This window comes from Sapajus apella, unplaced genomic scaffold (genome assembly GCF_009761245.1).
Source record: "Sapajus apella isolate SASKATOON/1434 unplaced genomic scaffold, GSC_monkey_1.0 scaffold36, whole genome shotgun sequence".
NCBI classification, from domain to species: Eukaryota; Metazoa; Chordata; class Mammalia; order Primates; family Cebidae; genus Sapajus; species Sapajus apella.
In genome coordinates this window covers 28987909-29002288 of record NW_022436976.1, presented here as the reverse complement: position 1 = coordinate 29002288, position 14380 = coordinate 28987909, and the positions used below count along the sequence as shown (strand labels likewise).

General features: G+C 43.4%; 1 protein-coding gene across 2 annotated transcripts in view; it reads left to right on the top strand.

Moving 5' to 3' along the window:
* Positions 1-14083, top strand: part of C8A (complement C8 alpha chain) — a 62767-nt gene extending 48684 nt beyond the window's left edge. Inside the window, exons 8-11 of one of the 2 annotated variants that reach the window (XM_032296856.1) lie at positions 2831-2965; positions 4114-4271; positions 8541-8763; positions 13630-14083. In XM_032296856.1, coding sequence (XP_032152747.1) covers positions 2831-2965; positions 4114-4271; positions 8541-8763; positions 13630-13781 — 668 coding nt within the window. In that variant the 3' untranslated portion in view covers positions 13782-14083. Of the gene's footprint in view, positions 1-2830; positions 2966-4113; positions 4275-8540; positions 8764-13629 lie in introns of both variants that reach the window. The other variant, XM_032296857.1, reaches the window with a different exon arrangement.
* Positions 14084-14380: the final 297 nt, after the last annotated feature.

The following is a 14380-nucleotide window of genomic DNA, read 5'->3' as shown; positions in this document are numbered from 1 at the left end:
TAGAAATATACAATCAGAATTGATAGAGGTTGGGCCTCATTACCTGTACTTTTCAAACACACTCCAGATGACCTCAATGTATAGCCTGGGTTGTGACCGATCAACTCCAGAGCTTACTGAGTTCAAAAGCCCAAAACAAACTACAGTTGAATCTGGTCCAAAGTTAAACCTAAGGAGTCCAGCCTGATGGGATAGTGGTAGAGCAATGGCAGAGGATCACCTGGTTCCATGAATATAGTCAGTCTATCCACCCTATATGCCCATCTGGGCAAGTTCTGTACAACAGCTCCACCCCTTTCTCTGTTCCTCTCACCCCCAACTCTTTGTGTTTATGTCTCTGAGTCCTGGCTTCCAATGCCATTTTCAACTCCTGGATTTTGGTACAAGGTTTTACTTCCCCTGCCCTGACCCCAGGTTATTTGTCTCATTTTCCCACAGGCTCACTGTAGACAGCTCTAAATTTGGCATCTCTTACAGCCTCTGATGAGAGACTCCTTTCCAGCCCTGGTGTATTGAAACAAGCAACTGTCAGGATACAGATTGGTCTTCATTTAAGACATTGCTTCTAGCCTGCTAACTTCTCAAGGGCAGGATCTTACCTTTGCAGATTTGCATCATATTCACATTAGTTATATTATATTCTCAAGGTGTCTACATTGTCCAATATGTGATATGCTGCGGATGGTACACAGTAGGTGCTTACTAAATTTTTCTATCAGATGGCAGAATTTAGTCTGAGGTAATAACTGAGATTATAAAAATACTGCAGGCTTCTAAACATGACAGACTTCAGCTTGAATCTGTTTCACCAGTTTTTAACTGCATGGCCTTAGGCAATATAATTAACCTTCATGAACCTCAGGCATCTCAGCTTTAAACAAAAAGTATGAGCTAGGTGTCTAAGTGTGCTTCGGCTCTCAGGTTCTATAATTCTTTGTAAGTCACAGTCTCCCCTTGCCGGCTGGTACCCACTTTGGGGTCCTCAGGTGGCAATTCTCTGCAGTCAAGTCATGCTGCTTAAGTCAGGCTGGAATTCTCTTTTCCCAGCAGCACGTGGCAGGCTGTCGGCAGATCCTTCATGAGCATAATCACACCACAGGCATCTTCCAACCCCCATTAATCAGCCTGTCCTGTCGCTTTAATTCAGCAGCACTCCACCACTCACCTAAGTAATCACTCTGGCTTCTGCCTGTAAGTTCTTTTCATCCACTTTTGTTTATCACTGTTGAAGCATTTTTTAATCAAAACAATTAAATATGCTAAATATTCCCCCAATTAGTAATGCATTAAAAATTAAAAGTGTTTGAATGGAAATGGCAGAAGAAGCCCTTTGCTCGGTGCTGAGTGCCAGTGCTCAGAGCATCACTTCCCCCAGGCACTTTCAGCTCAAGAGTGACTCAGAAACTGATATCCAAAAAGTCACAGAGGGCTGCAGCTGAAAGGGGTCTTAGAGATAACAACCTCTTCTTTCCACAAATGGGAAACTGAGGTCCCGTGGGATCATGGACCTTTTTTAGGATCACACAAGGTGTTAGTGACTGGAATTTGAATTTAGGACTTATGACTTCTAAGTTTCCTTCTATCAGAAACCCTTACCAAAGGACTCAGGGCGTTCATTTATTTACATGTTTTTTTCATTCATCAATCATTTATTCTGAAAATACTTACTGGACATGGCACACACTGCATTGCTATGCTGACAAGACAATGGTGAATTAGATAGAAATCCTTGACCTCGTAGAGTTTGCAGTTTAATGGGGGCACAGGCAAATAAAGTTTGATGCTCAATACTCCCTTGAAAATAGTGAATCTAATCTTTAGCTCAATTGAATAACAGGTCTACATTATTTTTCCTTTATGGTTGACAGAATAACACTATGACTGGAAATAATTATTTTGTATAGTTGTAGATTAAAGAAATGATGTCTCAAAATACAAATTTCAGTTTAAAACTTTCAGAAGACCCCTTTAGCTACCAAAAAGGTTGAACTCTGTAGCATGGTCAATATTCCTCCGGTCTATTTATCTAGTTTTATTTTGTCAGTCAGACCTAGGGTTGGAAATCCAGGTCTGTTTATTTATGTAGCAATATGGCTTTATCGCTTTGAGAATCATTTTCTTCATCTGTAAAATTCAGGTTCTTCAGTGGGTCTTCAGATGTAGACAGATACAGAGATGGCTAATGTGGGCCTGACAGTCTTTATGGGATCTGAAGGGCCGGTAAACTTTCCATGGTGATCCATCCATCTTCTAGCAAGACTCTGGCCTCTCTGGGGTGCAGTGAGGACCTGAACAAAAAGAATTGTGATGAAGATGATCATTCAGACACAGAGAAATTTAGTAGCTCTGAAGAAAGAGGGAATTATTCAGCTCCAAAAGTACTTCATGGAGTAAATGACATTTGAATGGAAGCCTTTGGAATGATGATGGAAAGGGAGGAGGAGAGGCATTCATAGTAGGGGTAAATAAGTGCAAAAGTTCAGAGTAATGGTACCCATCATGGGCCAGGCACTGAAGTAGGCATGGGGGCAAATGCAGATGGATGAGACAGAATTATTGCCTCAAAATCACTCAATAAAAAATGGCCAAAGGAAAGAGTGCTGGTGTCTTTTACCAACTAGTATGTACACTCCATATCTCTTTTCAAGAATTATTTTGATTGGAACCATGCAGAAGAGAAAACTGAAATTGGATTAAAGAACCAGCCTTTCAATCCACACATTTTGGACTCCAAAGCTGAAGCTAGCTTTTACTACTGTGACGTAGTTGTACCATATCAAGTGTCTTTTATTAACTCAGCATTTTGTGTTTCTCTGTCTCCCTGTTGCAGGTGTTACAAGCACAGATGTCAGGAAATGTTTTGGAGGCTCCGTGGGTATTGACTTTGCATTCTATGAAGGCAGCCTAAATGTTGGTGGAAGTTTATCAGGAGAATCTTGTAAAAGATTTGGAGATGGCAAAACTGGTAAGTATTTAGCAATAGATGCCCTAAAAGAGAAGCCAGGCTTTCCTCTGGACATACACTGAGACATGGAAGCTATTTTTTTTCCCCAATTGATTTCATTTTAGTCAATGATCAGACTGCGTAGATGCTAAATATCCCCAAACAAATGACCTGTAGTGATTCTATTTTGAATCTATCATGGGTTGAAAATCACCTTAGAAATATTTACCTTTGTACAGGGAACCTTCCTAGATTTCAAGTGTTAGACAAAGCTCCAAGTAAGAACTAGAATAGAAGGAATCTGGAAAATGGGGTGTTTGAATGAAGGCCCGTCATGTTACAGTTCAGAGGGAGGAAATAAGGCTGTTGAGAGAGGAGAATATGGTTACCAAGTCCAAGCTCAAAGAATAATTATTAGAGAGGGATTGCATAGGAATATTTTATGGCATTTCCTGAACAAATCAATTGGGGTGTTCATGTGTTCATTTACTCATTCATTCATCAAACAGGTATTGAGGTTTTTTATTTTCAAGTGGGAGACACAGAGGATACAGGGATAATGAAGAAGTTTATAGTGCAGTGGGTGAAATAAGTATTAAACAGGTTCAAGCTATTCCCATTGCAGTGGGTTACCTATATCTCAGGGCCTTAAGTCAAATTGTTTCCTCTCTCTTTTTATCCTCTCTTTATTCACCTGGCAAATGCTCACTTACCTTTGTAGACAACTTACCTTTCTTCCTGACTGTCTTCACACCTCCTACTGTATATCTGACTAGTTTCTTTCACTGTGCCCACTGAGTCCTACAGTAACATCTTTAGCACCTATAATATTTGATTGAATATATTTGGCATATAGTAGACACTGAGAAGACATTTGACATATGAACAAATGAGTGAGTGTATGAATGAATGACCACCCATTTCCTGTCCTCCCCATCCTTTTTGTGGGCTGGGCTGTCCTCCCAGTAGACTCCAGAGGATGGGTCTATTTCTGAGTCTAAGTCTTTCCCTTTTGCCTTTTCTTGCTAGCTAACCCAGAATAGTAGTCAAATGGCAAATATCTAAGTAAAACGTGTCCATTTTCTTCTGAATCTCATTAGTAGGGTTTGTCAACCAGTCCTTGGGCTTTTGGGGAAGTGAGCTAATGCAGTTTATCCTCTTAATGGCAGAAAAGGACAGGAAGGCCATGGCTGTGGACAACGTCATTTCTCTGGTGCGAGGTGGCAATTCTGGCTCGATCGGTGCCTTGACACACAACAGTAGCACCATTACATACCGTTCCTGGGGGAGGTCATTAAAGTATTATCCTGTTGTTATCGATTTTGAGGTAAGTCTTTTCACAGTTGAAGAAACTCTACGTCCATGAGGAATGAAAGTGAAGCAGACCAGATCATTTCATATTTCTTATTATGAGCCCATCAAAGAACAAGATTAAATGTAATGGCACACTGAACTGGTGGCCTTTCTTGTGCCTGGCTTCAGACCGAGGCCACTAGGGAGCTGGGGTCAGAAACTGATAATCTGGTCAGTGCCCAGTTTAACACTGGCTGTCTCAGAATTTCCACAGCATTAGGCCACATTCGGCAAATCATGCTTTTCATTTATACATAAAAGGCTTTAAAGATCACATGGGCTAAATTAGGGGGTGGCAAACTTTTTCTGTAAAAGGTCAAACAGTAAATATTTTAGGCTTTGTTGGCCACATACAAGCTATGATACACAAAGCAGTACTGCAAGTAGTAGTAGTTATTCTTCTTCTTTCTTTTCTTCATCAAAACTCTTTAAAAATATAAAGGTCATTCTTAGCTCAAAGGTCATATAAGAACAAGCTGTGGGTTGGACTTGGACCCAGGCTGCAATTGGCTGCTGCACTCCAAAATTATCTCATCTCCCCATTACAGGAACCTCTGGCGTAAATACAATTCCCTCCCATTAAAAAGATTAGGAAACAGGCTCTGAAAAATCATGTGAAAATGTTTGAGGTCACAGAGCTCAGAGGTGGCAATGCTCGGGTTTCAGACCTTTGGACTTCGTATCCAGTTCTTACTTCTCTCTATTCTAGCACCTTCTTAAAGCAGTGGCTCTCAACTACTAGGGGCAATTTTGCTCCGCAGAGGAAATTTAGCAATATCTGGAAATATTTTTTATATTTTTTTCACGACCCACAGTGGGGCAAAGGAGGTGTTACTGGCATCCAGGAGTCAGAGGCCAGGGATGCCGCTAAACATTCTTCTATGCACAGAGCAGCCCCTACAGCAAAGAAATATCTGGTCTCAAGTGTCAATAATGCTGAAGTTGAGAGACCCTGCCTTAAATGCTTAACTTCTCAAAGTATGGAAAACTGTATTCTAACCACAAAGGAAATAATTGTTCTATCAGTTGCCAAACTACTCCTGTCAATATGCGGTGTAGTCCATTTAAAAAAAGACTGCATTTCAGACTTTGAAGCAAAACATCATCATTTTCTCGTCCATTTTCTCTCCACTCTTGCCTAATTTTCTACATATATTTAAAATCCAGGTATGGATACAGTCCTCCTCTTAAAACATATGCTTACAGTTAAACCAAGAAGCCTATTCTAACACCCTGCTTTCTATGAAGAAAGAGGTCAGATGGATTAACCTTGATTTCATTTCTTCTTCAATAAGTAAGAGACCATTTTCACACAACCGTAATTCACATGGGGTTTGAAAATTGCTATCATCAAGCTATTAGTGATTTGAGCAAAAACTGTAAAATTGATATCAGGAGTAATATATAAACTTTCACAGGCAATAGATGACTTGGTATTTGCCTTGAGAAAAGCTCTGGGAAGACTGAGGGTCATCATTTGGAGAAGACCAATTCAGTCTTTTGGAAAAAAAGAACCAAGACTTTGGCAGGATTGGGTGGGAGGGAGGGGAAAGACATAATCTAGGTCACAGCTCAGCTGCCTTTTCAATGTGTGACCTTTGACAAGTTACTTCCCTCACTGAGCCTCAGTTTCCTGCTCTGTCACATAGAGATATTTCACAAGACTTGGGAAATCAGAGGTTGCTTAGTAAATGCCAGTTGAAGAAACAGGTTCAGCATAAGACCTCAAAGCTAGCAAATGATAGAGTCCAACTCAAGTCATGTTTGACTGACACTAACATCCTCAATCTCTTCACAATTCATGTTGCCCCCTGAGAAGTCGTACCCGATGCATTAAGCCACAGGCAGGCTTTAGAGCAGGGAGGTAACACAGCTAGCACTGTGCTTTATAAAGAGAATGCTCACAGGGCAATAAAGGGTGATTTGAAGGAGAGACAGATTACAGACAAGTGGAACAGGTAGGGGTTATTTGGAGCCCGATGTTCAGAGTGGAAACAGAATCTTATTCACTTGCGTATCCCCCAGAGTTCAGCAGTGCTTATTTATAACCAGTACTTAGAGTTAGTGGATGTAGAAGTCCTGTTATGCTATGTTTGTGTTATGTTATTTTGCTGTGTTGTGTTGTGTGATGTGTCATTATTCTTTATCTTCTGTGACTACATTGTATCATTTGACCTCTGAGTCTTTTTTCTCATCTGCAAAATGGGAACAAGATCATTGCCAATATCTTTTCAAGATCTAACATCCTAAGATCCCTTTTCTCCCCTCTCTTTCCTCCTTCAACTCCACCAGCCGACCCTATGGAGCGCTTCCTCTCTTCCTGTGGTTCCTGGGAGAGAGAGATCTGAGGTGGGGAACTGGGTGCTGAGCCCCACTGGAAGGTCAAAGAGAAATTGCCCAATGGTCCTGGGCTTCCCTGGAACTAACAGTCATCTTTGACCAGGCCAACAGGGCAGCCTATTGTACACTGACTTCCTAACAATGGGACTGAATTCTCTGAACTTCCAGTAAGTGGTTTTCTCCCCTCGGCTGGGGGCCCTACCATTCCTGATATTACCTGCCTGCTGACCTCAGCTGCAGCCCCTGACCACAGGCTAAAGTCTGTTTGCCACAGGTCTTTCTGCACACATTTCCAGGAACCCAGTCAAAGCTATTGCCAGTGCCCTCAGTTGACTTCTGTTTCCAGGAAAGTGAGACTGCCTTAATGTGGCTCAGTCCCACTGCTGCCCAGCTCTGTGACCTTGGCAAATCACTTCCCCTCTGGGGGCCTCAGATTCCTCTCCTTTAAAATTAAAGATCTAGAGAAGATCCTTCCTTTTATGAATGTATTAAAATGTGTAACATTATAAGCATGCTGAAGATAAGCACCATATGTGCATGCAGTTTGAAAAACACAGGATTTTAGTTTTTTTTTTTCTATCATCACATGCATCTAACACAAATGGTGCTTTATTTTATGTCATTCTTCCCTTGTACAGTAATATCTCACATTCAGTACTTCTTTAGATCCTCATAAGAAATCTGGGAATTAAGTATTATTCCCATTTTCTGGATAATGAGGATCAGGCTTAGACAGGGGAGTTGAGTCCCAGGTCATATAGTTAGAAAGTGAGCCACATTTACTTGGCTTTTACCATGTGACAGGTCTTTCCGCTGTATCATCTCCCTTAATCCTCACAATAATCCCGGAGGGTGCGATGACTATTCTCCCTATACAGATGAGGAAGGAGGCTCTGTGTGTCATGTACCAAAGATCACACAGCTGGAAGCAGGGTAGTTGGGGTTTAAAGCCAGGTTTTCTGGCTCCAGATTCAATGCTGCTTGTGCTTCACTACTGCTTCTCAGTCGAGGCAATTCTTCCCCCTGAGAAATATTTGGCAATGTCAGGAGAGTTTTAGTTTTCACAATGGGAAAGGGGCTGCTGGCACCTAGTGGGTAGAAGCCAGGGACTCTGCTAAACAGCCTATAATGCATAGGACAGCACACTCCTGCCAATAAAGAATTAGCCAACTTGATAGGCAATAGTGCCGAGGTTGAGAAACCCTGAACTATGGTCATGTCTGGAATGGGTTGCATCAATGTAAATAAACCCCCACCCAGCCACATCTAGCTGTCACGGTTACACCAATAGGAGAATCGCTCAGCAATGACAACAACTCTACCTATCAAGGATGCTATTAATTCCTGCATTGAAGATTGACAATCAAAACACACACTTTTCCTGCTTCTTAAACGTGGTGGAGGGGGCATATGAGTTGGCACAGATAACTTCTAAGCTCACCTGTTACTCTGGGATTAGGAGTGCACAGGTTTCAAGTTAAGAAGGTGATTCTAGTGAGGATTGCACACATTGCTCAGGATTATTGTGTGATCAAGAGAAATGATACAGGGGAAAGGCCTGTCACATGGCAAAAGCTAGGTAAATGTGGTTCACGTCCCAGCTGTGTGGCCTGGGACTCTTAACAACCTCTCTCTAAACCTGATCCTCATTATTATTTATTAATAAGTGTGTGATTCTGAGCCAGTCACTGAAACACTTTACGCCTGAGTGTCTTCTGCCGGGAGGAGTTTAATACCTATGTCACAGGGTGGCTGTGAGGATCCAAGGTAGCGGGAGAGGTTGGGTGTCTGTGTCTGTGCCTAACATGTAGCAGGCCTTCTAGAAGCTTGGTAGCCAGTTCTTGGGCTCTGGGAAGGTACACAGAGCCCAGAGAGGAGCCCTGTGGTCTTTCTGTACCCATAGATGCAGCCTATCCATGAGCTGCTAAGGCACACAAGCCTGGGGCCTCTAGAGGTCAAACGCCAGAACCTGCGCCGCGCCTTGGACCAGTATCTGATGGAATTCAACAGCTGCCGCTGTGGGCCCTGCTTCCACAAAGGGGTGCCCGTCCTCCAGGGCACCAGCTGCAGGTGCCAGTGCCACGTGGGTCACCAGGGACCTGCCTGTGAGCAAACACAGATAGAAGGTAAGGCCTACGCATCCCCACCCAGTTTCAGCCTGGCCCAGCTCAAAGGGGCCAGTGCAGAAAGGACTTTTCGGGTTCCCAGTCCCTCTTTTCTGAGCCCTCCTAGCCACTAACCAGGAGCCACCCTTGAGAGTTCTATTACTCACCCATCACACTCAGTGGTTCTTGTGCTTTTTCCCTGCCATCAAGACCTTTTCTCAGAGGAGAATTGTTTTTCACCAAGTTGTATATGGACAACAGGATTCATTCCTGGAGGAATGAACTGGTTTCCTGGGACTACCATAACAAATCATTACAAACTGGGTGGCTTGCACCAACAGAAGTATATTGTTTCAGATTTCTGGAAGCTAGAAGTCCAAAGTCAAGTGTGTTGGTTGGGTTGGTTTCTGCCAGAGACCAAGAGAGTATGTGGTCCATGCCGCCTCCTATCTTTTGGTGGTTGTCAGCAATCCTTGGCATTTCTTCGCTTATAGATGCATGACTCCGATCTCTGCCTCTGCCTTCATATGGCATTCTTCCTTCTATAACTCTCTTTCTCTTCTTATAAGAACCACCAGTCACTGGGTTAGGGCCTACCCTAATCCAACATGACCTCATTTTAATGTGATTTCATCTGCGAAAATTCTATTTCCAAATAAGCTCGTGTTCACAGGTAACGAGGGTTTGCCTTGAACATATCTTTTGGAGAAACACAATTCAACTCACTAAAAGAGATAGGTAGGTATCATTATAGTGTAAGGAGTTATGACTAAAAACAAGGTTTGGGCAAGGAAGGTTTAAATGCAGATAGCTGCACCACAAACCAACTGGTACCAGGGAAGAAAGTTATCAAATAAGCATTAAAGAGTCCATCCCTTAAAAGCAAAGAATTCTGGGGACATGGATGTGCATCCCAGCTACTTTGGTAAGTCACTGTGGGACACTGATTATTTACATCTTTCTGGGGTTTAGCTTTCTCATCTAACTTTCCTTTTTGCCCCAAGAATCTCTATGCATGTTCCAATTCCTAAGCTCCCAATTTTTCAAGCATATGAAATTGCTTGAATGGTACATACATTGATGACAAAACATATGGGCTACCTAATCATTGTATGTATTAACCTAAATTGGCTACTTCAATGAAGAAAACACAAAGGGCAAAACAAAGAAACCTAGATAGGCAAATCCAAGGTATTACAATTGACCCCCGAAAACAAAATGTTGAGCACAGGGTGAATGGTGCTGAAGCCATGTGGCCCAATGGCCATGTGAAAGAAACAGTCCAAGCACTCATCCCAGTTCACTCAATGGGGGCCTGATTCAGATGCCCCCAGAATGAAAGATGGGATAACAGAAGTCAAGAGCCTGGGATAAGATTTTTCTCTGGCGCACCAGGATCTTTGTTCTTGGTGCCACACTTCACCAGATACTGATAAAGGAAAGCAGGCAATGCAGTGATGTGGGAAGGCTCAAACCTATGTACTAAGAAGAAGATCTGGAAAGACTGGGAACTTTTGACATGGAGAAGAAAGACTTAGGAAGGACGAATCCCACATAAACTACCATTTGAGAGAGCATGAAACTTGCATTCTATGGCCACTGAGATTAAGTTGTGGGACTAAAGGAGAGAAGCTACAGCAAAGGGATGAGGGCTTAATGAGGGAGAAGTTTCTGCTGCGTGTACTGTGGCGGGAGTGAGGGAGGGGGATAGATGAGCACTTTTCAGGGAGTTGTAATGGAAGAGATTTATTCTTCTAAGGGATAGTTGGGCAAGACAGCCTCAAGATCCTTCCTACCCCCAGAATTTCTGAGTCTCTGACCTAAACAAAGGATAGCAGCATGGTGAGCAGTTGGTAGTTTGAAGCTTAATATCTTTAAATGCAAAATTGAATTTAAGTGTTCTAAACTTCAAACTACAAATATCAATTTTTTTAGGATTCAAGGGGATCCTCATGTAGTAGACCTGGTTTAAAAATGAGATGATGGTGAGTTGTTATTTCCTCATTGAAGAGTTGTTCCAAATAGGAGGCAGGATAGCATAGCTCAGGTATCAAACAGATCTTTAAGTTTTTATTTACTTATTTTTTTGAGATGAAGTCTGGCTCTCTCACCCAGGCTGGAGTGCAATGGCGCGATCTTGGCTCACTGCAACCTCTGCCTCCTGGGTTCAAGCGATTCTCCCACCTCAGTCCCCCAAGTAGCTGGGACTACAGTCATGAGCCACTACACCTGGCTAATTTTTATATTTTTAGTAGTGATGAGGTTTCACCATCTTGGCCAGGCTGATCTCAAATTCCTGGCTTCAAGTGATCCACCCGCCTTGGCCTCCCAAAATGCTGGGATTACAGGCCTAAGCCACCGCATCTGGCCCAGATCTTTAATTTCTAATGCTGCCAATTCCCATCTGGGCATACCCTGTAAAATGAGATTATATTGGCAACTTCCTCAGAGGTAGTGTGGAGGATTAAACTAGTTAACACCCGTGGTAGGCTCTATTATAATAAGCAAAAGAAGAGACAGCTTCCTGTGGGATGTTTCATTGGTAGAGGATTGTTCTGGGTTGTTACCTGTTCAGATACCTCCTTTGTGAGCAAAAAGGGGTAGAATCTGGGTCTCAGTGAACTGCCTGTGTCCTGTGGGAGGGATGCTGAAAGAGGTAAGCCAAGAGGGTGAGTGAAAGTCAAAGACTTCATGAAGGAACATGCAGAGAATACAAACCAAGGAGACCAACTCTCAGGGCCAAGCCTGGCACACAGTTGCCTTATGCGAATTGGAAAAAGGCACTGCCTGGTAGGTGGGTGAATTGGGAGAGAAAAAGAAAACCACTCTGGACTGATACAGCCCAGCTCCAGGGCCCAGGGCTTTCCTGACTTCTAAAGCAGGATATGGACTGTTCCAGGATTAATGAACAAAAAAAAATAACTAAGCCTTATTAGTAACAGCCATTATAGTAGCATGTATATGAACTCATTTATTTCCCCAAGAACCTTATGACATAAATGCTATTATTAGTCCCAATTTACAGATGAAGAAACCAGAGCAGAAGGAAGGTTGAATAATTTGTTCAAGGTCACCTAGCTAGGGAATGAAAGAGCCAGGATTTGTACCCAAGACCCAATCTCTGAATCAGTACACCCTACTGAGTCACATCCTAAGAGTGAGGAAATTTGGGAATTGAGAGTAAAGGGTCTCAGACAACTTTAGTAACTATCCTTTTAGGGATTGGAAAGTAGGATATGTACCAGTTCATGGTTATCAACCTGGCCTGGCTTAAAGGAACAGATGTGAGCTTTGCCAGAGTAATTTAATTATAGCACTCAAAGGTCCCTTAGAACCAGTGACTTTCTTGGATTCCTGTCCACACAGCATAGAGGCAGAGAGGAGAGGGAGTATGGGCTACCCAGACTTGCCTCTCCATAGTCCAGGGCCAGGCTCAGTGGCAGGCATGCTGAGACACCTGCACACATGGTGGGCATCAGAGAAGGAATGGGCATTACATAATGATCTGCAGAAAGGGAGGAGACAGAGGGCTGTTCCTGAGGTCCCATTCCTCCTGCATTCAGTTGCAGGCAGTGGACTCAGTTCATTGCAGGCAGCTCATGGTGTTCCATCAACCTGGCTCCAAGCAAGGTATGGACAACAGGTGGCCTTGGGGCTATCATACTGAACTTTCAGCCTGATAGATACTGTGCTGGCAAGGAAGTCTGAGGTAGGGCAGTCAAATTCCTTGGAGGCCCATTACAGTCCCTGGGAATTTTCCCCGCAAGCCTTTGCCTATGGGGACCGAGCCATGGAGGTGGGAGAAAGAGACAGAGAGCCCTGCTGTGGCTGCCCCATCAGGAGTATAATTACAGAGCTGGAGGGAACTTGGAGATAATCCAATCCAATGATCTTCACACTGTGATCTGAGGAGCCTTGGAGTCTCAGAACCGCCCTAGCAAGGAGGGTGAGCCTGACAGGCATCCAGCTTCAAACAGAGCAGCTCCACTTTCATCTGACTTAGAGGTTGGGGTCCATGTAAGATTTCGTTTAGGAAAAATGAAATTGTGATTAAAAAAATAATGATAGAAAAAAAACCCATGGATTAGTCTATCCTTCTCATATGACAGTGTCCAAAACTCAGGCTGAGCCCCAGGCTAGGGTGATTCTCTGAGCTAGATTTCCAGATATTCCATGGTCAGTGCATGTGTTCGGATGCTCCGTGCAGAGTCTGTTACCCTCCGCAGCTCCGTTGCCAGAGTCTGAGGGATTTTGATTTGCAGATCCTTAAAAGTTTAGCAATCTTCTCCAGAGAGGTGTCTGGCTAAACCTTTTCCCTGACTCCTTAGTGGGCCAGCGCTCCCCACTCTTCACAGCCTCCAGTGACTCTGTGTCATTCTTCCAAAAAAGCACACCTCCTGCCTCCCTCCGCTATCCGTCTTCTATGGAACTGCAGATTCCACTTTCATGAGATGAGCTCCCAGAGACCTCTTCCCACTCCATCCAGAGTTTCAAATTAAGTGCAAGGCAGTGAGCACAGAGGTCTTGGTTGGCTACCAGAAGGCATTTCCCCAAGGAGGGATTGCAGACCACTCTCAGGCAACAGATGGCCCTCCCTCCTCAATAGCAGCTCTGCAGCTCCCTGGACAGAGACCCCAGGGGCAATTAAAAGCCTCTCTGCCATTATCTCTGCAGGGGAACTGCCCTTGCTACCGCTAGACTAACAAAGGAGCAAAGACCCTACATGACTTATTCACACCTCCAACAAGCTGCGGTCGGTCCACCTAAGAAGAGGAGGCCAGTCCACCTCCCAAGGGTCCAACCCACCCCTCCCTGTTCGTCACTAGACAGGCCCTCCCTTCTTAGCTATATACTAACCTCTTTCTCCCTGGGAAATTTCCTCTGCAGAAGCCAAAACAGATGGGAGCTGGAGTTGCTGGAGCTCCTGGTCTGTGTGCAGAGCAGGCACCCAGGAAAGGAGGAGAGAGTGTGACAATCCTGCACCTGAGAATGGAGGGGCCTCGTGTCTAGGTTGGAAAGTACAGACGCAAGCTTGCTGAGGGCCTCTGGGCACAGGCTGGGCCAGATGCTGTGGATGTTGCCTCTTGCACTGACTATTGGATACAGACTTCTTTCAGCTGAGACAAGATGCAAATCAGCACACTTTTTTCTTTGTTCTGCCCTCTTCCAGGCCTTAGACTAGATCTTGCCATCTACAGCCAACTATTCTATTACCTACAAAGTTCAATCACTTATTCAGCAACTGTGTGTTGCCCGTTAATTAGAAGCTCTGTCCTGCTCACAGCACTTTGGATCATCAAAAAATAAAATAAAATAAAATAGAAAACTGAGAATGACTCAATCCATGACCAGGGATTACTTATAGGATATGAGAGACAAGGCAAGTAGACACCTGAGACAATCAATGCCCAATAAAACAGGTAGGATCAGAATTCTCTTAGTTCTTTAATAACAATATTTGTTCATTCATAGAAACATTATCAATTGTTAGGATAAGTAGACACTCTGAAATAATGAGAAAAACATTAAAAATTGACGAGTTATTTCAATTTTCCTTCATTTGAACTCATTTATTAACTCAATTGATCTCTCTAGTTCACTTAAATTCTTTCCACAAAATGTCACATTTCTCCTAATT